At 47.0% G+C, this 23,150-nt stretch overlaps 1 protein-coding gene across 1 annotated transcript; it reads left to right on the plus strand.

The window, feature by feature from the left end:
* The first annotated feature begins 2,925 nt into the window (after positions 1 to 2,925).
* NPHS2 (NPHS2 stomatin family member, podocin) lies at positions 2,926 to 8,742 on the plus strand. The gene is made up of 8 exons (XM_063165384.1): positions 2,926 to 3,204; positions 4,749 to 4,852; positions 5,725 to 5,797; positions 6,106 to 6,188; positions 6,456 to 6,659; positions 6,999 to 7,054; positions 7,867 to 7,945; positions 8,328 to 8,742. Exons 1-8 carry the CDS (start codon positions 2,928 to 2,930, stop codon positions 8,604 to 8,606), a joined length of 1,155 nt encoding a protein of 384 aa, XP_063021454.1. The 5' UTR covers positions 2,926 to 2,927; the 3' UTR covers positions 8,607 to 8,742.
* The last annotated feature ends 14,408 nt before the right edge of the window (positions 8,743 to 23,150 follow it).

Raw genomic sequence — 23,150 nt, forward strand, 5'->3', positions numbered from 1 at the left:
GAGATGACAACTTGCACCACAGCTGTTTGTAACCACGTGCAATTTTAGCTTTTCCCACTTAGCCCCTGAAAGCTGGCAGCAGGCTGACGAACAACTCCTGAATTCACTTGCCGGCACCCCTGGAGTTTAATGCACCCTTAAACCTCTGCGAGCACAGACACCCTGCACGTCCACAATGCTGCCCGAGGACACCCCACCCACCGCCGGCGACAGTGCTCCTCGCAGAACCCCCCCAGAAACCGCGGGGGATCGCCCCTCAGCCTCGCAGAGTCTCTATCCCCACAGACACCCCCGCTCCCCTCAGCCCACGCCCGCACCCCCGCGCCCACACGCACGGCGCCATCGCTGCGGCCTCGCCGTGCGCCTGCGCGGCGCCTTTCCCGCCTTTGGGGCGCGAGGGCGGGGCGGGGCCGCTCCTCGCCCCCTCACGCCGGCCGGGGCCGCCATTGCTGCGCCGCTGAGGGGGAGCGGTCGGCACCGCCCTCGGCGCTGAGGTGGGATGGGCTTTCCGCTGCCACGCCCCGGCCGGGGGAAATTGCTCCTGTCTTCTTCAAAAAGAAAAAAAAAAAAAAAAAGAAACAACCAAATGATTGGAGAAGATCTCTGAGATGATCGAGCTCGACCCAACACCACGACGTCAGCCAGACCAGAGCACCGAGTGTTATGTCCAGTCTTTCCTTAAACACCTTCAGGTGATGGCCCCGCCTCCCTGGGCAGCCTGTTCCAATGTCTAACCACTCCTTGCCGTGAAGAAATTTCTCCCTAGTTCAACTCAAAACTCTCCAGGTGCAGCTGGAGAGTGTGTCCCCTTGTCCTGTCTCTGATGGCCTGACCTGGCTACACCCTGCCGTGATTGTGGTTGTAGAGGGTGGTAAGGTCTCCCCTGAGCCTCCTTTTCTCCAGACTGAGCTCCCCACAGCTCCCTCAGCTACTCCTCATCAGACTTGTGCTCCAGACCCTTCCCCACCTCCATTGCCCTTCTCTGGACTTGCTCCAGAACCTCCATGTCCTACTGTTATTAAGAAGAGTCTTGTATTTTTTAAGAGGAGTCTTGTAAGGAGACTTTATGGGGTTTTTTGTCCCATCTAAGAGGAAAATCCACAGTGGAGACACAAAAACATGTTAGGAAAGAGCCACACACTGAATAGGACTAGTTCCTTCAACGTAACAATATTTAAAACCAGATGTGGTTGTTAAGAGGAGTCTTGTATTTTTTTCAGTCCCGTCTGAGAGGAAAATCCACAGAGGAGACATTGACTTTCCAGAGGTTACAGTCTGTAGTTAAAGAGGGGTTCAATGGCTGTTTCCTAAGGGCTCACAGAAATCTGAGAAACCCCCTCAACTGCACAGCTGATTTCCACATAGGAGTACTTTTCAGACTAAAACAGGAGCTGAACCAGTGAATTTTGGGACACTCATCAGCATGTGCTCTCAAAAAATCTCCTTGTTTCAAAAGTTAGCAATGAAACACATCTGCCAGGCATGGTGGAGTCAGGACCCACTGGTTGAATAAAACATCAGACAAAACCATCATGTTGCAGGTTTGGAGGTTCAACATGCCAGGGTGATTTTGACAAGACACCAAGTGGAATCCAGAACCAGACCTGAGCTGCCTTTTGCTGTTGCTGCTTAAAAGACCACTTGCCTTTTCTGCAGCTGGAGACCACTTCTGCCCAGTCCCATGTTGGCCAAGTGATAAACACAAAGTGAAAAAGGGTTCTGAAGCACTTCCAAAGAATATATAATGTATAAAATTATTAATTACACCCCATTTACACCCAACTTTTCTCTGCCTTCAGCCCTTTCCATCCATCACTTCCCTAGTGACCTGCTGACACAGCACCCAGCCCAGCAGAGAAAGCAGGCAGCTGCTGCTCCTGCCCTCCCTGCCTGCAATATCCTGACTCCAGGTGGAGCACAAGTCTCCAATAAAACAGGAATCTGTGGAAAAACAAGATCAGCACCTCCCCAGCTGTCTTCCAGCTGCCCCCAGCCACTCCTCCACACCAGGGACTGGAATCCCTGAGCTCAGCCCTGCCCTGCTTTACGTACCAGGTGTGTCTTCCTTTCTATAGTGTAATTTCTAGCCAGGTGCTGATTTCTTTAATAGTTGGTGACTTTTTAGTGTTTCTTCCACATATTTCTGCAGATGTCAACAGAGGCTGAGCAGCATGAAAAGAGAAAGCTCCTGTGTTTGCTCTGCCATGCTCCTGCTGTGGAAAACTAGGGAGGCATTTAGGCACCAACTGTTTTGGCAATTTACAATTCAACAGCTCTAACTCTGTGATGGCTCCCATATTAATATGAGGAAAGCTGGGAATCGCCCATTCAGGAAAGCTGGGACCAGTTGCTTTCCCTCCTTGCTAAAATGTGACCCTAGAGAGAGGGGGGTTGCTGCCAATGTCCCCTCACAGTGACAGTGCCAGCCAAAGGGTTTCTGGAGAGCAGAGCAGAGCAGAGCAGTGTGGGATGGTACTCACCCAAACACTCCTGAGTAAGGCACTGGCCTCACCAGCAAAGGCTTTCCACCCTGCTGTCTATTCTGGGCCACTCTCACCTTTTGGTATCTTTGGGGCCACGTGCCTGACAGTTACTTTTAGGTTGTTTTTCAACAGCTTTGCAGGAACTATCTACTAAAAATCATCAGAATGCTTCTGATTGCATTTTATTTCCAAAAGCACAGATGCAAACAGAATATCCTCCTGGGGTCCACCTTGTCCAGGTCTAACTTTCCTTCCCATGAGTGCATGATGAGAGCAGAGCAGCTGGAAGCAGCTTGCTCACTTCACTGTCCATTATGCCTGACAAGCCTGTGATGAGCTTGCAATGAGGCTCCTTGTGTGGCACCTCCCCTTCCCTCCTCCCCTGCCTGCAGCAATAAATTGGAGTGGGTCTCCATCCCCATCCCTGTGTGCTCCTCGGCAGGGATGGGGATGGAGAAGAGGTCCCGGAGCTCGTCCAGGGAGCCCCAGAGAAGGCGCAGAGAGTCCCCGGCTGCGCAGGGCAAACGGGAGAAGAGGGAGAGCAGCAGAGAGGCTGGCAAAGGGAAGGGAGATGTGAAGCAGGAGAAGGCCAAGGAGACCAAGAGCACCACGGGGAGCGATGGTAGGGTGCACACCTCCACCGTGGTGGACGTGGATGATGTGGTGTCTGAGGAAGAAATGGAGGCAATGGCGTTGCTGGATAGTGAGCAGCAAGAGGAAGGTATGGCTTAAAGAAGGGAAGGGGTTGGAAAACTCTGGGCTCTTTGGTGCTGTGTGGGTCGCAGCGTGACTCTGCTCTGGTGGGTGTCATCACACCCACCTTACACAGGTGTGGTTATCCTCAGGATAGGACATGGAGACTCCAGCTAGCCTCCCAGCCAGCTTCTGCAGCCTTATTAGCACCATCCAGCAAAGCAGTGAACCTGGATACAGGCAGTGACATTCCCAGCACGCTTCATGCTTCTGCTTGCTACTCCCCAGTTCTATTCATGCTCTGGTCTCTTCCTTTTCTTGCTTGGCCTCCTTTGGGTGGATGGCATTGGCCTTACTGGCAGCTCATAGCCCAAAGGACCTGGCTGCAGGGAAGAGCTGCCCTTGAGGGCACACTTTCCCTCACCTGCTGGATAACCTTTAAGAGCAGCTCCTCTCCACGTGTTTGTTAGGCACATTCCCAGCCTGCTACAATAGAAGGGAGCATTGTGATCCTTTGGGCAATGTAACTGGGCCTCTTTGGACCCAGCATCACCACAGGCATGGCAGATGTCCATTACAAGAGCCAGCACCTCTTGTGCCCTTCCCTGCTAGCACCTCTGCTGCCCCAGAGTGCCACAAAGGTTCAGACTTGCTCCTGACTCCCTGGGAACAAGCTTTTCACAGCTTCATCCTTCTGCCTCCATTACAGGAATTACAGCTATTGGGCAGTGCTTAGGAGCTCTAGTGGCTACACAGATTCTTGGGATTGGAGGCTCCCTCAGGACCTGGTGGTTCTATAAAATATTTGAAAGGCAGAGGAGCAGGGATGGAAGGGTTGGAAGGGATTAAAACTGGGAAATCCTAACTTCAAAGCTGGAAATCCTGATCCACTCTCTGGCTCCATCTGTTTTCATGCCATACCTGTCAATTTTTCCCTCAGACAGGAGCACAACAAAGGGCAGCCAGAGCAAGATGACCCACACTCACTTTGGGGAGATGTAGAAACTTATAATAATCTGGGGTGACCATGCCAGTCACCCTCCAGCACCTTGGGGGGACTTCTTAGAACACAGGAAGATTTACTGACACCAGAGGCATTTGGGAGCTGGGATGCAGCTAAAATCCTCTTCCAAAACAACCTGAAATACTCTGATAGAGAAGGGCACCTCAGGCTGTGCATGTTTAAAGTCTCTCTTATTTACAATCTTTGTCTTTAGCTCATCTTTCCAGATAAACTTCAGGGATACCAGCTCAGCAAAGCTGCCCATTCCAAACCCTTCAACCTTGCTTTGTAACCCCAATGCTTCAAGATAAAGTCTGCAACCATGGAGAAGCATGGCTCAATTTTTGTCAGTAAAGCAGAGACAAAATCTGTCCATCCATCCTTGCTACTCCTGGAAATCTGGAGCAGGGAGTGTTCCTTAACTCACCTCCAGAGAGAGCCAAATGGTTCATTCACAATGAGTCCAGACAAAGGACAAAAGTGAAACTGATGTGTGCAGGCACTTGTCAGGCTCTCAGTATTTTGGGAGCAGTCCCATTCTAACACATTGTTGTTGGGTTTCTCCCTAGGTGTAAAGTCTCCTGGTCTGGGTGTCTGTGAGTGGCTTTTGACCATCTTCTCTTTCCTGCTCATCATACTGACCTTCCCCATTTCTGTCTGGTTCTGCATGAAGGTGAGAATTGCCATGGGGCCTCTCAGGATCTGGTGTCTGATTGGGATGCCACACACTGATTCAGCATGTGTTGGACATGAGCATAAAGGAATATAAGGCCCCTATTTATACATCTTCAACTCATCATTAATTTTGATTTGTCCTTTATCACATGTTGCTACAGCACAGAGGTCCAACCATTGCCTATCAAATATTCCTGCTGAAATACCAGCAGAAAGGAAAACTTGCCATTTTTTAAAAACAAATTGCAAGTGTGTTCAATTTCAGACATGTCCCTCAGCCTACCTAGCCCAGACATGGCTGCATTACAGCAGCAGGGTAAAGAGGCTTTAAATTCAAAATTTTAAGAGAGATTGATCTCTCAGTTAATAGCAGATTTTCCCTCTTCCTCTCATTTTTATTCAGATTTATAGCATGGCTACAAGTAGGCACTTGTAGGCATTTGATTCCTGCTTCTCAGGAAATTTCACATTTGTCTTGTTATCAACAAGAATGTCAGTATTACTGCTTAGCTCTTAGGATGAGCACGTTTGCCTTGGAGGGAAACAAACAATGTGGAACATTTAAACTTGGGTTATCTAAGTTTGGCCAGGCTATAGGGAAGCAAAATGCTGGATCCTCTTGGGAAACCCTGGATGGGGCTAACATGGGCTGCTCTCCCTAAATCTCTGTCTGTCACAGGGCTGCTCTTATACAAGGCTGGCCAGCAGTTCTGGCCAAAGGGTAAAGTGACTCAGTGACAGGTGATGCCTCAAGCACTGCAATCCTCCCTTTGCAGGGCTTTTCCAGAATAAACTTCCTCCAGTGCTGCTGAGGCTGCTTTCCCCAGTCCTGCTTCTTCCTCTGCAGCGTGGCTTTGTGTCCCTCTGCAGGTGGTGCGGGAGTATGAGAGAGCCATTGTTTTCCGCCTGGGGCACCTCCTTCCCGGCCGAGCCAAAGGACCCGGTGAGGTGTTCACTGAGCTCCCCCCAGCCCCTCTGCTGCTCTTCTGCCTGCCTTACCAGAGCTCACTTGCTGGTGCCCTCCAAGCAGACATGGCCAGGCAGAAGATTTGATGGATTTTGTTCCCTGCCTTTTAAGGGCCAGTAGTTTCTGATGCCTTTTCCATCACAGAAACAGCCTGAAACTTTGAGCCTATGCATTGCTGTTCTTTTGTAGTTCTGCATGCTGAACCCTCTCCTGTTCTCCAAAACAGAAGAGGTAATTTTTGTAGTTCTGATGATGAACCTGCTGTCTTTCTCTTCCTCCCACAGGCCTTTTCTTTTTCCTTCCCTGTTTGGACACCTATCACAAGATAGACCTCCGCCTCAAAACTCTAGAGATCCCCTTCCATCAGGTATGGCTGACACATCCTCTCTATATTAATTTTGGAATGTTAAATCTTATGGTTCCAAGATGTTAAATCTTATTCATCCTTGCAAAGAAAAATTTCAAAAAACATCTCAAAGTAACCTCTAGTTTGCCCAAGATCAGTCAGTAGCAAAGGTGGAAGCTACAAAGACAACCATTCAGCCAGTCTTCATCATTCTCTCAGTTGTGTGCTTTTCTGTGCTACCTTAGAGCTGCCAGAACCAGCTCCATCTCCCCTAATGTCTTTACTTAGGTGGTGACCAAAGACATGGTTACTTTGGAGATAGATGCTGTCTGCTACTACCGGTTGGAAAACGCCTCTCTGCTCCTCACCACGCTGACCAGCATCTCCAGTGCCATCCAGCTGCTGGTGCAGACCACCACCAAGCGCCTCCTGGCACACCAAGCCTTCTCTGAGCTTCTGCTGGAGAGGAAGAACATCAGCCAGGAGATAAAGGTGCTTCTGTGGGGAGGGAGAGGCAAAGCAAGGGGTGAATTGAGGCTCCAAAAGAAGCTCAGGTGGCCAGTCCCTCAGAGTCAGACAATGGTTTGAAGAAGGCTTCCACACTTGGAATCAGTGTGGGCTCCAGTTAAATCACCCCAAACCCCTGGGGTTCACACAAATGGGAAGTGAGGGCAGTTGGTTTATTTCTGAGGGCCTTGCCCAGTAGCACACTGAACCTGATAAATCTGCCTTACAGTCCTGCAATTAAATCCCTGCCCTGTCTTGCTCCCTGTAAGGGCCTAGGCCAGGGCTGCTGTTCTCCCCATGCTCTAAAAATATTTGTCTTCATAGGTGGCTTTGGATGCGGTCACAGGCTGCTGGGGGATCAAAGTGGAGAGAATAGAAATGTAGGTAGGAAGTGCTGGTGGAAGGGAATTGTCTCTCCCTTTGCAGGCACCTGTCCTGTGCTGCTTGCTGTTGCCTGCTCCCCTTCCTGCTCTGCCTCTGGCTCTCTCCCTGCAGGTGTTGTGCACAAGGTAGAGCCTCACCTCTCACCTTCCTATTTTCCCTGCCCTCTTCAGCCTCTGCCTCATGTAAAATTTCCACATCTGTTCTTTCTCCTGCCCTGACAGCCAGAGCAGGATCCTTAGCTGGGATCTCATCAGCCTTTCACTGGTGCTGCAGGCAGAGTTTGCACCCAGTTCTGGTAGCCCAAAATGCACAGCAAGGCACTGAACTCTCCATGTCCCACTCTAGACCAAAGGCCCTGGGGTCTCAGCACTGGTAGGGATGGGCTCATCACTCAAGTCTGTGCAGAAAGGGGGGACTCACTGATCACACAGAGGGACATGGAAGAGAGAGCAGTGAATGGATAAATCTGTGAACAGAACATTCCTGTGCCTGTCTTGAGAGCTGTCTCCTTGTGGAGTCTGTGCTGCCTCACAAAGAGTGAGCTTAAACTATGAGCCTCAGAGGCACAAAGAGATCTCCCTGCTGGCTGCTGATCATGTCTGGTCATTAGAAAACCAGGCTGAAAGAGAAGTCTGGGAGTGGAGATAGAAGGCTGAAGTGAGACACACAAAGAGTGACACCCAGGGGCAAAGAATATGAACGAGCTGCTCTGCAGAGAGCAAGTGAGCCCATGGCAAGGCTCAGACTGAGCCTGCAGTGCTGCCAGCAGAGCCAGGAGCCCGGCTAACGCCTGTCTTTACTGCCACAGCAACAACGTGCAGCTGCCTGCTGAGCTCCGGCACTCCCTGGCCGTGGAAGCAGAGGCCCAGAGACAGGCCAAAGTGCGGGTATGCCAACATCTGAACACTTCTCATCTCCTTCCAAAGCATTCCTCCTCCCTTCCCACCTCTGGTTTGAGGTCCCTGTGTGTGCCACACAGGCACACAGCTCTGGGTTGAGATGTTTCCTTTAATTCCTGAGCAAGAGCTGAGTCTAACACAGGGAGCTCAGTTGTGAGCTCTGATGGGCCTGGTAAAACATGCCAGACATGAGTTTCCAGAGTTCTGGCAATGCCAGGAGGTTAGTACATGCTGTGATCTTCAAGGAGCAGCAATGTTATAATCACACTGACCCCAAAAATTTCGTCATGGCAACCTTCCTCTGTACCAAGCAGTCTGTGCCCCCTCACTCCCAGCCTCACAGAACCTTCCTTCTTCCCCTGCTTGGTAGGTGATTGCTGCAGAGGGGGAGAAGGCTGCTTCCGAGTCCCTGCGGATGGCAGCAGAGATCCTGTCCAGTGCTCCAGCTGCTGCTCAGCTCCGTTATCTCCATGCACTGCACTCCCTCACCACAGAGAAACCTGCTGCTTTCATCTTGCCCTTGCCTCTGGATGCCATGAACCTGGTCTCTGCTGCTACCCACAGCTCTCCAGCTGTGAGCAGCCTCCTTGCAGACACCACAAAGCTCCCAGAAAATCCAAAAGACAAGAAGGACTCACCCATGCTCTGAGAGAAATGGTTCTCTCTCTCACCTTGCTCCTGCTCAGAAAGGAGCAAGAAGACTGGCCCACCATCAGGTTCTGACCTGGAGGCAGGAGGGAAAGCAGCACAGTCCTGCAATATAAAGAGAATTGTACACGGAAAAAGCCTCTACTTGTTTTGGAAAAGAAAAAATGTGGTATGCAAGGAGCAGGCCTGGCAAGTGTGTGAGCAGGGGGTTGAGGGAAGTGGGGTGTCATCCCTTCCCCTCCACAGAGCCAGATGCACCTTGACATGTTACAGCCTGCTCCCAGGGTGTCATCCATCTTGCCCAACACCTTGGAAGGAAGGACAGACCTTCCCCTATGTCTTTACATGCCTCCCATCACAAACCAAACATCCAGGCAGGTGTGAATGGGAGCACGACAATCCATGGGGGAACAGCACTCAGGCAGGATGCTGGGTGCTGCCATCCTGGTGGTCCTGCAAGGAGGGAAGGGTCCTTGTGGTGCCCTGGATATGGGATTTCAGTAACCACCCACATACATCCCCACAACCAAGGCGTTTAGCCCTCGCTCTGAAGTAGGATGAAAAGGAAGAAGGTGAGAGGGCAGCCTCTAAGGCCGGGTGCTTCCCTGCCGGGCACATCTGCTGTGCAGGGGAAAGGCTGTGCTGCTGCTCGCTTCCACAGGGTGGTGAGGCAGGACAGCGTCTGAGCTCCTAAGCACTTAAAAACATCAGGGCGAGGTGATCTGCTTAACCAACGCCCCCTGCGCTGACAAGGGGAATCCGGCACCGCTGGCTGAGAGCCTCGGGAGCGGTAACGCCTTTGCCCGCCTGCAGCTGCTTTGGTGATTTTCACACACGGAGAACAAGCAAAGTTAGTTCTCATAAATCCTAGAAGCCACAAAACTCCTGTGTATCTTTCCTGCCTACGGCTGTTTTAAATGGCCAGGAACCTACAGGTATTGCAGTCCTTTCCCTTGGCAAAAATCTGGAGCACTGTCAAAGGAAATATCCCTGCAGTCAGATTTTCTGATCCTGGGGCCCTTTATGTGGACATCAGCTCTGCTCCTGCCCTTTTACTTGACCTACAGCATCTCCCCTTGCTTCAAAGCAGATCTCCCTGCACAGCCATTCCCAGCACCACTGTTCTGCTGTTGGTGTTCTGTACAGGTCAAGAGAGAGGGCATTTTGTTGTCTTTCTCTTAATTGCCCCACATTGTTGGTTATGATGCCCGTGCCTAGCAGGGGATACTCAGCCAGTCTCTCTCTCTTGAATTTTCATTTATTCACAGCTCTTTGCCTGCTGGTAACTCTAACTGCTCCCATGACTGCTCCACAGTCTACAAATATTTGCCAGCATTTTTAAGCAAGGACACCTGGCCAACCAGCTCTCTTACAAGTGGCTGGGAAGTGGGAAAAATCCACCTCTGAACTGAATAGTGACCACACAAGCACCTGACCTGCAGGTGTAACCTCCCACTTACACAGTTTGCCACACCAGGGTAGGGGGCAGCAGGATCACTGTGGCTCCTGCTGGTGTGGCTGTGGTACATCTCAGTGATGTATCTGCTTATGGAAAATTAGCTCTGGGAAGTTGAACAGCTCTGTCATCTTCCACTGGGGAACATGAGCTGTGCAGTTACTCCTCTAAAGCTGGTTCTGGTTATTTCTCATGCTGCTGGAATAGGCCTTTCTTCCCCAGACTCAAGGGCAAAAGAGCATAATACTGAGTGAGCTGCAGCTGATCCTTTCTCTGAACACTTCTTTGGCTGCATTTCTAACTCCATGTAAAATGGTCCATCCCCACCAAGATTATTGGCACAGGAAGGACCAACAGCTTCACAGATAAAGTCTCAAAGGAGCAACACTTAGCCCAAGAACTGATGTCAGGAGACACACAGCACTATGTCAGGTCACACCCATTACCCTGTTTGCATTTGAATCTGCAGAAGCCAGGCATGGGTTTTTCAAACATTTCACTTTCTTACAGAAAGGCAAATTATAGCTAAGAGCATCCTCAGTTCCAAAAAGCATGCCTTATTCCAGCAGGATCTTCTCTCTTTTACATGTACGGAGCCAGCAGAAACTTGTCATTTACCACCACTATGCTCAAAAGCCTTGCAGAAGGAAGACCTAGTTTAAAAATGTACTTAAGGATTAGTGATAGAAGTTTCCAAGACAGAATTTACTCTGAGGGAGTTGGCAGGTGCTGTCTGAGCCGATGTGATTCCTGACAGTTTCACTGCCTGCTCTTCCAAGCTGAGAATGGGTCAAATTGCAGTCATCCTAATTCTTGTACATTTTCCTCCTAATCAGTCAGACAGCTGGTAGCTGAATCATCTGAAGCTCAGAGGATGAAGAGGGTGCCCACTAACAGACACATAACCAGGCCATGCTGGCACTGAGGTAAAAAACCCTCTGGATGTGAGAGGGAAGAGGTGCAAACAACTTGCTTGCATGATCCAACAGGAATGAGAATGAAATAAAGCAGCAAGAAGAGAGTGATGAGTGCCAACAGGAGGGTCACAGGCAAGAGAGGTGTGTTGACTAGAAATTTGAAGTAGCAGTTGTTTTACAAGGATGACAAACTACAGAACTGTGGGAGGAGGCAGAGGACAGGCAAGACACTTGTGGAAGTGGCAGAGGCGGGAAGAAGAACAGCATAAATGCTGAAATGGCAGAGACATATCAGGGTAGTAAGTAAGGAGTAACAGCAGCAGATCAGGGTGAAATGCTTCTGGGAATGGGTACTAAGACACTACTCAGTCATTGCTGTTCTTCAGTGTTTGCTTTTTCTGGATCTCTTGGGCTGGCCAGAGGTAGAAGCTTTGGGGCTTGAGCAGGCCATGACATCTGAGATATTTCTTGGAAAATTTTCAGGAAGGAAAAACAGCAAGCCAAAGCCATTAAAAATACCACAGAGTTAAAATCCGCCCAAGGTATCACATCCTTAACAAACAAGTTAGCCCCTCCTCCTATTTTGAAGTCAAAGGGACAAGATATACTAAAGGACTAAGGGAAGAAATTTTAATTACCACTCTTTCTCCTTCTCCACATTTAAATCTTGTGGATCTAGTTAAGAAAAAACACAAGGAAATGCTTTCATGCCTACTAAGCTTGTGACCTAAGGAACTCACTGCCACACCATGTGGGCAAGAACAGTAGGTAAGCAGTGTTCAAATACCTCCTAGAGAAAGCAAGAGTGTCATGCTATAAACACAAAAGATCTTTGGTCTCTGGAACATAATTTCTTTCTAATCCCAAATCAGTGATCCTAAACTGATCTTGACTGTCACAGGGAGCACTCACTCATAAGGAAGATGATGGCAATTACAGTGATCTCCTAGACCCTATGTTACCTGTCAAAATCAAAATTAGTTTCTCTCCAAACCAGACCATGCTCAGCAGTTTTTTCTGCCCTGATCTAGAATCATGTTAAAAGCCTCTTTGCTTGACCACTGACAGAGTTGAGACAAAACCCCAGGATGTGTCCAGCAGGAGAGGGTTCTGCATTAGGGTTAGATGAGTGAGGTGTCCTCAAAGATTGCTTCAGTCTCCAAATCTGGAAAAAGGTTCAGAATATTGATTATCCTGACTTTGCCTTTCCTTGTTTGTTGCTTTTTGGATGCCTTCCTTGTTTTTCTCCAGCTTGCTCTCTAGCTCTTGATGCCCTGCAGAGCTTCTTTCTGCTTCTCTCCAAGACCTCCAAATCTTTCCTCTGCATTCTGAGCACGGATCTGTTTCTTTGAAACACTGAAGCAAAGTCAATGCAAAACCATGAAATCTAAGGAGCTGCTGTCAGGAGACCCAAGAGAAAGATCTGGACAGCTGAAGAGTCCAGTGGGATTGGCTGACTCTATAAAAGATGCTTATGGTTTCAGAGGAGGGCATTGTTAAAAGAGCTAAATGGATTTTACAGCACATCTATGTAAACCTTGCAAATTTAATTAATTATAAAACTCAGTGTTTGCTAGCAGAGGGTGAGATGCTGATCACTGTGAGAGGATAAAAACAGAGCAGAGTCAGTTCTATTATAGGGCTAATGAGATGGGGTTTCCCTGGTTAATGCAAGCTCTCAGACAAAATAAGCACCTGCCTGAATGAAACCCTGCCCTGCTCAGGCCTCCAGCACAGGACCAGAACTCAGAGCAGCTGCACTTGCACACATTCCAGGGCTGCCAGGACTTCAAAGTCTTCCTGAGAAAAGGAAGTAGAGGACTTGTTGACAGTCACCTCCCTCTGGTTGGAAAGGGAAAAACCTTTTTTTAAGTGAACGTGAAACCAACAATGACACATTTCATCAGCTGCATGTGCCTGGTTTGATGCTCAGTTCACAGTCCCAACCCTGGCAAGAGCTCTGTGCCAGCAAAACATGGAAAACCAGAGGCCAGGTCAGGCACTGAATGCATCTGGACATTAAAAACAAACTAAGATCTTTTTCTGATGCAGATATGAAACTCTCACTGCTCATAGTCTTGGATTGCTGGTGCAATCACTGGGTTACAGAGGTTGGAGATGGGTGTAGCTCCACCAGGAGTGAAGGAAACCCCAAAACACACACCAAAATGTTTGGAGAACAGAAAGAAGCAGCTCCTTACAGGGTCCAACAGGCATAAATCAGCTTTCAACTATGATTTTTCAGTAAAGGTAACTGTTGAGAGGCTCCTGCTCTAAGCCTTGGAAGGTAATTGTGATTTCCAGAGATTTATTTCTGTAAAACAAATCAAATCCATAAAGAAATGTTCCTGTATCTTCCACTGGTATACAGAACTGCTGCCCTTGGTCAGATAATTCATACCAGCACCTGGCTGCTGCTGAGAGAGAAAAAGAAATAAGAGAAAAGGAAAAAAAAAAAAAGTAGGAGCTACCACTGGCCTAGTGGCATTCAGGGCAGTTGTAGGGCCACATGTCACATCACACACTGTGAGTAATAAACAAAAATGTCCTGCTGTGAAGTAGCACATTGCATCTACTACAGTCACCTGCATAATATCATCTTCCTCTTTTAATCTTTCTTTCTCTGTTACAGATTTCCTATTGGTGTTGGCATCTTCACCTGCAAACTGTTCTTGAGTTGAAGAAATTATACTCCTTAAAGTCCCTGAAGTTCAGCTTTAGTTGCAATTCCTGCACTGTCAGAGTCAGGTTAGTGATGTGCTCCATTTGTCCATGCAAATAACCTAGGCAAAGCCAGCTGGTGTCTGAGTTTCTCTTGCACCTATCTAGACTTAAACTCCAGCCACCTAGGGAGTCCTGGAGTTTAGGGTATAGATATTCCTAGGGTGTAGATATTCCTAAACACAAATGAATAGGCTAATTACTTAACATTACATCAGCAGCAGGAAAAAGAGAGGCAGCATGAGAATGGCAGCACTGGCTGTACACTGGAGTCATGAACAGCCTTGGGACTGAGTTCAGAACCAATGGGAACAAACTGTCCTGGACAATAAATCCAAATCCATTTCCTTCTCATCTGAATGTAACCTGCTTTTTCATGAAAGCAGACAGTTGCCAGGCCAGCCATCTATACAATGCAGCTCGTTGTCACAGGCAGCTTCAAACATCCTTCCACATAAGGAATTAAATCAGAAGCTCAACCTGATCTCCTGGGCAAGGCAACCACCAGGATTGCAGCAAAAGTTCACCTCAGTGGGTGAAGCAAAAACCATCATGCATCATGGGGAGCTGATCTACCAGGGTGGCAAAACTGAGACACTCACAGGACAAGCAGACTGCTGTCACATCACAGCACATCCACCAGCCACAGGATCAGTTTTCTGTGCAGCTCAGTCACCTGCACAAGGCATCAGAGCAAACCTAAACCAGTAATGAACCACTGGTCTTGCCAAGTAACCTGAAGTCAGTGTATTTCACATAAATCAGTGTCCTACCTCATTCAATTTGCAAACTGATCCAATGACAGAAACATTTATTTGTACTGTTTTTTCCTTTATATTCATTACAAACATATCTTTTCCTACTATGGATCTACCCTTCTCCCAGCTCTTGTTTAGGATCATATGCTGCTTATCAGCCACTTGGTGTGTTCTCATGTCCAGAATTCAGCAACAAACCAAAAATCACACACCACACTGCAACCCTAGAGAAGCACTCCCTAGGAATCTACAGCCCTAGGAGAAGGAAGTTAAACCACAGGGAGCCAGCAGGCCCAGCTGCTCTCTGAACAGGAAACAGCAGTGTTATTCCAGAGGAAATGCTTACTAAGGGTGAAACAATAAATTTGTGCTTGTGCACTGTACAGGAGACCTTGCAGCTACTTTTAGAGGAGCTCTCCTCTGCTCTTTTGGCTGGCAGACAAAACCCACAACTCAAACAGGAAAGAAAGTGTCGAAAGAGAAACAAGTGCTCTTCACAACTGGCCAGAGTGAGACCAAAGGAAAGACTGGATAGTAGATAGAAAGCTCTTATCCCTAGCAACTGGAGTCTTGTGCTTCCTTTTTCAGGAAGAACATCATTAATTCAAAAATGAAACCCATTGCTGAATCATCTGAGAAAAATATCCCTAGGTACCACCAAAGGAAGCCCCAAATCCAGAAGCAAAGTGACCTCCAGACCTGAAGGATCTCCTGTCTCAAAGATATATTTTGCTTCCCAGCAAAACCCCCCAGTATATTTAAGCACACCATATGCTGGAAGCTTGACACAGGCTTTTTTGTTAATGCTCTAGTTGTGGGCAAACCTGGCATTCACAAGGAATCTTGCACATACACATTATGGGTGTGTTCTGCAAATGATTTATTTCTTGATGACATTTACCAAAGACAATGGAGCACCATGGAGAAGAATATGCCCCCACACATCTGACTCTGTATGAATCACTCATTTTGGTGGGTTTTTTTCAAATGTCAAGATTTTCAAAGCAGGTGGCAGTTCTGGGGGAGATGGGGGTGTTCCAGGAAGGATATTGAAATCTCCAACTGTTTCCACAGGTGTTGCCAAACCAAAGCAAATGAGAGGCAGTCACCAATCACTTTAACACTTAGGCTGATCACGTTTATCCCACTGCACCAGGGGCCTCACAAAAGGACATTTTTCAGGTGTAGTTTTCTGTACAAGGCCAGCCCAGATCCAATTAACACCTGTGTCTTACAGGAAGTGTGGTTTATCATCACACTCAGCTTCCTGCAATGGGCTGGAGCCTGTACAGCTCCTCACTGCATCCACCTGGGCCAGTCAGGCAGGAATCTTGTGATAAAATGCTGGGAGCTTGGCTTTGTGCATGCCAGGACCTCACTTCAATTCACTCACTTGAATACTTTTGCCCAGTGCTGTTAAAAACCCTAGCTGTGCCTGCAGGGGAAGAAAATACAACCTTTAATTATAATTCCTTCAGCCAACAAAAATAAAACTGGATTCTGTGAGGGATGCCAAGAGGGATGAACAGCCTATGTGGAAACAGGCTACACTCAGGATTAAGAATGAGCTGTTTAATAAACACTGGATACAAAGCAAGCTGGAAGAAAATAGGCTTGATGTAAAGCCCTGACTTCTTGTCTTGGCAGATTTGGCTCCCTCATTGCACAAAGGCTTAATGTAATTCTTTTTAAAAGAGCCTTGCAGTCACAATCACATTCTTCAATGATGCAGGTGATGCAGATGTGCAAAATGCCTGGATGAGGCAGTAAATTACTTGTTCATTCACTTATCTAGCCATGCTGATGGATATTCCTGTTTCTTGGGGAATATGCTTGAGATGTAACAGTGCTTGCTTTTGATAGCCAATGTTTAACCTCAGTTAAAATCCTGGGGAGGTCTTGGTCTCCATGACATCTTGTAGCAAAGTTGGCACATTAAGCACGTGATAGTAAGGACAATTTTATATTTCCATGATTTTGATGTATGGCTTGGTTTCCCCTCTGCACAACTGTGGAGTAGGGCTGGTTAAATTCTCTGGTTTGGGAGAAGGGCAATGAAGGAGAGTTGGGATGTCCAGACTGGTAACAAATTGAGTCATTTATCCTCTGTAGGATGGAACTTTTTAGAATGCACAGTGGGAGCTGCACAACCAGGCATTAGTTTTGAATTATCAGGAGGCCAAAGAGAAGCAGTAGGAGTGATTTTTGTTTAAGTTTTCCTGCTGTGCAGCAGGAAAGATAAGGCAGGTGCCATGAGGGCATGGGATGAGGGAGAACAGTCACTTGGGCACACTTCCATGGGTTTGGCCATATTAGCACTTACAAGTATTTCGTTATCCTTACTAAAAAGCAGCTAGCTTTGGGAAGGCTGTTTGTGTCATTACATTGATTTTAGCACTTAATTAAAGCCCAACACAAGAGAGACCTAAATGAAGTTCACTGGAGAGGTCACTCTAGTCCCAAGAGTAAAATCACACCTTGTTCTCACGATGAAGGTACTCTGTGAAGGCTTTTAGAAGTGATCAAGGAATAAAATAATAACTCAGAATAAAAGCTCAGACCTCAAGACAAACCTTATAAATTTCCCATAAGTACTTTCTTACATGTCCTTTCTAAAACAATCTCATCTGTCATTGCTCTTTCTCCCTCTCTCATCCTTGTCATCAAAACATTTGTATTTCTGTCACATGCTGCTTGAGACCAGGTAATTGGATCATAGAGGATAATAAATACTTCAGGTAACTCAGTGCTCGTGTCTTACAGGACAAAATTACCATGTTCTCAGTATTGCCTCTTACCTATTCTTTATAATCTCTCTCATTTTCACTGTTTCTTACCAAAGAGCCATGTAAAGAGAAAGGATACCTTGTGTCTTCTGCTGAAAGGCCATTCATTACATTACAATGCAAAAATGCACCCAGGCCATTCAAAACTCGTTTCCTTGTATGGATCAAGAGAATACCTTGCCTGGGGCCCAGCTCCCAAAGTCTTTGTGAAAATGAGCTAAGATTTCTTTTTCTGGGCTCCACTAGCTGAAGCAATTTTGGATCAGATATCCATGCTGTGCCTGTGCTCAGACCATGGCTAACTATGACAATCTGCTGGTGTCTGGTCAATTCTGGCCCCATTCCTTCGTCTTGCTCTCCCTTTCTTAGGACAACAACTTATTTCTTTCCTTTAGCTGTCTCATCTCCTTTTGTTGGCTGAAATATGGCATGTAGCATAAGCTAATGCAGGGCAAAGGACAGGATAACTCTGAGTGAAAGAATAAGATGACAATATGAGAAGCAGCTCAGCAAACCTGAGTAACACACGTGCAATTTAGTTTTAGTCTGAATAACGGAAATAAGATTATCAAAATAAACCAGCAGAGATGAATCAGTTTGGACATCAGGAACAAGTCAAGGTCTTGCACAGGCAAAGGTTGAGAAGGTTAGTTGCAAATTACTCAACAATTGTTTGTTATCTTACACAGTAGATGATAAATTTGATAAAGATAAGTAGATGATAAAGATGATAAACAAAGAAAACATTTATTGACATACTTTATTATCAGGATAATTCAGTATCTAAATGAAGATAACTTTGCATTACTGATAAGGTAAAAAAATATTACCCTCAGAGAGTGCTGTCAGGTTAATGATCTTCAAAGTGATGTTTTACTCTACATTTTAAATATCCATTCTTTCCTTTTATTTTCTTTTCCATAAATCATCCACATAATCACAAACCATACACTCTCCCACTGAACATATCACTTTCCTATGTCATATCTGCACTGATGTTCTTTGCACTGGATCACATTTAAAATTACAGGAATTCTTTTCACCTGTGACTGCAAATCAAGTTTCTTGGAGTTGATCACTGGAATGCTCTTGATTCTCAGCACATATCTGGGGGTCATACTATGGCTTTGGAAAAGGCCAGTACACATTATTAAACTGGTCCTGTATTACCTATATACTTCCCTGACATCTCAAAGTAAAGACTGAGCTGCAAAATTGGTCATGCCTGACCATTCCCCCCACTTTTCCTTCTACTGGATTCCCAGTAATTTACATGCCCTTTGGCTTGTTTCTTCCAGGGCAGGCTGCCATGGAGACAATGCCTCCCTACTGCTCTAGATCTGCTTGTAGCATCTGAAAGAAGAGCTCAAGCCTGCTGTGCCCCCAAAAGCTGGAGCAGCCTTTGGCTGTGACAGAAAGGTGATGGGAATCAGGTAAGAGCAGTATGAGGAATCCATGAGCATAAAGATGCCACAGTGAGTAGGTAGCACAATAAATTGAAAATCTGCTGGTGACAGTTCTGAGCATTTCTACAGATTAATGTAATTTATCAGTCACCAGAGCTTTTGATCAGCTAGTGCTCAAATGGGACTGAGTTTAATGCACTGCCTGAACTATGACATTGGTCAATCATAATTTCTTATGTGGAGACTCTTGAGCTTCTGCACAAAAGGTTTGAGCTGAAGTGGTTTTGTTCACACTGGTGACAAATTTAGATGCCCCCTGGGGCTCAGCTAACATAGGTCAAACACTGCTTGATAATATGTTCAACCCCCAAAATCTTGCATTTATCAACTCCTTGATGTCTTGTAGGATTTCATCCAGTGCCTTTTCATCATCAGAGAGTAGCTAAAGCAGAAGGAAAGAAGGGATGAGAGCTGAGGAAAAACTCTATTAGTAGTCAAGGACTCTTCCAAGGATGGGGCAGCCACAGCTTCTCTGGGCAACCTGTGTCAGTGCCTCACCACCCTCACAGGGAAGAACTTCTTTCTAATATCTAACCTGAACCTACTGTCTTTCAGTTTGAAGCCATTCCCTCTTGTCCTTTCACTTCATATCCTTGGAAAAACATGAAAGATGTGCACACACTCCTGGTTCCCTCCCAGAGAGGACCCAGGTTTGGCAGCTGGGAGAGGGAAGCTCATATAGTGTTTTTCACTCTGCTTTTACCTTTCTCACTACATGATTCAGAACCTGACAGAAACAATCTACATCTGAAAGCAGATGGAAACAGCCAACCCTGAACTGTGCCAGGGAAGCTGATGAGTTTTAGGATCAGGGTAACACTGGGACACATGTATGAGGCTGTTCCTTTTCCCAGCTAGTGATATCTTACCCAGACAAAGAGCTGAATGACAGCACTATGGGAGTAAGTGTGACTCTGCAGCAAACCAGTCTGCACTCAGCCTGAGCCTTACAGCCAAGGCTCCCTCCCTTGGGTCAAGAAAGATGGATGAGATCATGTTTTTTAGGCAGATTAAGCTTGCACTGCCTGTGCTTGGCCCAAGAGCATTTTTCAGTCTGCTGCCAATGCCCTATTGCCTACAAACCAAAACATTCCTCCCCTCCTAGCACCATTAAACATTGCTTATGTACAAAGAAGTGTAAAGCTGTTCCCTGCTAAGTCAATTAAAGCCAGGAGAGCTTCTTTTCTTAATCATGGATCACAGAGCATCCCTGCCAGCCTGGCATCCTGTGAAGGATGGTTCTAAGAAGTTGTCATTTAGCAACTCTTTTGTTGATTAATCCCAAAATGTCTTTCCCTCAGACCTCTTGACCCACAGTCCCACAGGACAGCTGGTCTGTCCATCCAGCCACATCAGGCAGAACAGCAACCTTACAGAAGAGACCTTGCTATGTGTTCCCAGCTCTGTCTTTCCACTGCCCTGGGCTCCTTATCCCTTCTTTGCCTACCTTCCAGCAGCCATCAAACTGACAGGGTGGTCTGTCAGGTACCTGAATTTGCTCCAGTGATTAGGATAATGCCAAAGCTGATCTCGCATTTGCAGGCAGCTCTGCACACAAGGCACACGTGGCTGTCACTGTTGAGCAAGAAACGTGTCAGGGAGTGGGAGAGGTCAGGGTGACCATCTAAACAAGCTCTGTGTTGTTATTTCTTGAGGCTAAAGAAACCAGCATGGACAAAACCTCAGCAAGGGATTGACACAGCACAGGGCGTTTCTGAGCATGTTTGCAGGGAGTGGAAGGGAGCACTTCAGATCTGAGTCAAATGGTGTGGTCAGCAAAGTGATGCAATATAGGAGAAACTTATCTTAGGAGGTCAGCAAACTTTTTGTCCAGGGAACAAACACATGCCCTAGAGAAGACTATTCTACACAGAAGAAAGACAGGAGATGGAAACACTCACCCCAAAACCCCCTGAGGCTCTGGTGCTTTGTGGGGATTTTAAGTACCCTGGGCAATGGAGAGAAGCACTAGTACAGGTCAGGCTTTGGAAACCTCCTCTGGAACAAAATTACTCTCCAGAGAGAAAGAAAACCCTGATGTGGTTAAGCACCCTGGAGGTATCCCTCAGCTTGGGGATCTCTGGAGAACAACACATCAGAACCACTTCAGCAGCATTTACTCTGCTGGTGAAAAGAGAGAGCAAAATTGATGATGAAATATAGGGCTGAGAAAACCTGTGGCAAAATTCCTGTCACTCCCTTACCCCAAAGCAGCATCTAAACTACAGGCAGCTAATCCTACATTTAGTGCTTATTAGATCTTTGGTGAGGCCTAGGACAAGTCACCTGCTACCTGCAGGAGATAAAGCTCCAGGTGCATGGACACCAAGGGATATTCTAAATCAAGTTCAGTCTGTGTGTCTGTAAAGCCATTTTCCTTCTAGTGGACTGCTAGCAGTCAGCTTCCTGCAGAGTTGGGAGTGCCCTAAAACACCAGCAATTGCATAAATAAAGGCAAAATGTAATGCAGGGAAAGATCTCAATACTAAATGGATGCTGTAAGGATGGAGAGTCAGATGCAGAACTCCACAGCCTCCAGCCCAGAGCTTTCTGACAAGTCCTCACCTTCTGGCTCCTCTCATCTTCCTTCCATTGCCTTTTGGTCCAGGAACAGGCATTCCACTTGTAGGCATTGTGAATATTTTTTTTTTAATGCTTAGCCAAGAAAATCTGCAGTCATGAATCCAGTAGCAGAATTAATGTAGTAATGGTCCAGATGTAGAATTAAACCCACATTTGTACTTCATAGGGCTAGGGTTTGTTTGTTTGTTTTTTTTGCTGTTATTTATTGTGGAAACCCCCCTTACACCAGACACTGTGCATCTGTTCAGGAGCCCCCAGTGCTTTGCTGTACCCTCCAAGGGGGCACTTGCTTGGTTTCCACCTACAAACTGCAAAAAGCACAACAGCTTCTTTCATAGATCTTACTGGGCCAGAGATTTAATAGATTTAATGGTATTTGTCACCAATTATTAATCTTACCACTTCTTCTTACTAATGAAAAAGAAATATATTTCCATTAGTCTCATAATCCCCATGGAATTCTCTTCTGAAGCTTTTCTCCCCCACCAACCTTGTCAATTGTGTAAGTTTTTATAAATGCTTCTACTATGAAGCATTTAAAAGCATTCTCCTTATCAGCTCTATCCCCATACTGTGGGTTTTAATTACATTAATTACATTTCTTTGCTTTCAGACACATGTTTGTGGGTGTAGGTATAATCTAGGAGTAGCCCTGACAGGTAGTTTCTTGTCTTGTTGTGCAAATGGTTCCTTGGAAAGAAAATAAAAAAAAATTGCAAAACAATCTTGACAGAAGTTTTGTTTTCCATCTCGTGCCTCTTTGGCAGTACTTGATATTCCCACCAAAGCATGGGAAGATTAATGGCCTTGTTCTGTAGCTGTTACAGCTTAAGGACACAGACAGGACTTTGGAGCATGTGGTACACAGCTGGAAAAGTATCACATTAAGTTCTTGGCTCACAAACCCTTTTTCAGGCCCAAAGTAAAGGCAGAAGTCACCACCATGATACACATTTGGCAGCTGCTCCAATTTGATCAGGAAAGGTGAGAAACTCTGGTCTGTTCCTGGAGCTATTGACTCCTTCCCTGTGTTCCTGTCCTGCACCTCAAGGATATCCTTTCCCCTCTCAGTGATGATGCAAAGTTTAGAAAACCCCAACTTCCCTTCTTACCTGGTATTTTACCTTGGACATTTCATACTGGTTTCCAGGATCTCAGGAAGGGCTTGTGTAAAAGTTTCTCCCCACACACCCAGCCAAGATCTCTCCTCTACCATCCTGTGATCATGCCTGGTACCTCTAAGCCTGGGTCTGCTATGGCACTAATATCTCCATCCCTCTCCCCTCCCTGTCCTTGGAAAGAAAGACACTTACAGCCCCACCCAGGACACAGCTGTGGGCACAGGCAGCTTCAGGCTTCCCTTCCTTCATCTCCTCTCCTGGAAAAGGTGGCTGCTGTGGGAAACCCCACATATCTGACTCTGCTCCCAGTCCCATCCTCTGTGCCCTCCTGTAACTCCCCCCAAAACAGGCACCTCAGAGAAAAAAACAGGCCAAAGCCATTTCTTTTCCTCCCCTAAGAGCAAAATCTAATGCTGGGGTGTCCCCTGTCACAGCCAGGGACAGGCCACTGAGGCTGGGGTGTCCCCTGCCACAGCCAGGGACAGGCCACCACGGCTGGGGTGTCCCCTGCCACAGCCAGGGACGGGCCACCACGGCTGGGGTGTCCCCTGTCACAGCCAGGGACGGGCCACCATTGCTGGGGTGTCCCCTGTCACAGCCAGGGACGGGCCACCATTGCTGGGGTGTCCCCTGTCACAGCCAGGGACGGGCCACCACAGCTGGGGGCACCTGGAGAAGGGACAAGGCAAGGCTGGCTGGGAGGTGTGTTGGGAGCTGGTTCTGATGCTGAGAGCCCA

Source organism: Melospiza melodia, chromosome 11, assembly GCF_035770615.1.
Source record: "Melospiza melodia melodia isolate bMelMel2 chromosome 11, bMelMel2.pri, whole genome shotgun sequence".
NCBI lineage: Eukaryota > Metazoa > Chordata > Aves > Passeriformes > Passerellidae > Melospiza > Melospiza melodia.

Excerpts from the sequence above, each read along its gene's own strand:
- NPHS2 (XM_063165384.1), top strand. The coding sequence starts at position 2,928 with ATGGGGATGGAGAAGAGGTCCCGGAGCTCGTCCAGGGAGCCCCAGAGA. Across the intron at positions 3,205-4,748 it reads TAGTGAGCAGCAAGAGGAAG|GTGTAAAGTCTCCTGGTCTG; the intron begins GTATGGCTTAAA and ends GTTTCTCCCTAG. Across the intron at positions 5,798-6,105 it reads CGGCCGAGCCAAAGGACCCG|GCCTTTTCTTTTTCCTTCCC; the intron begins GTGAGGTGTTCA and ends TTCCTCCCACAG.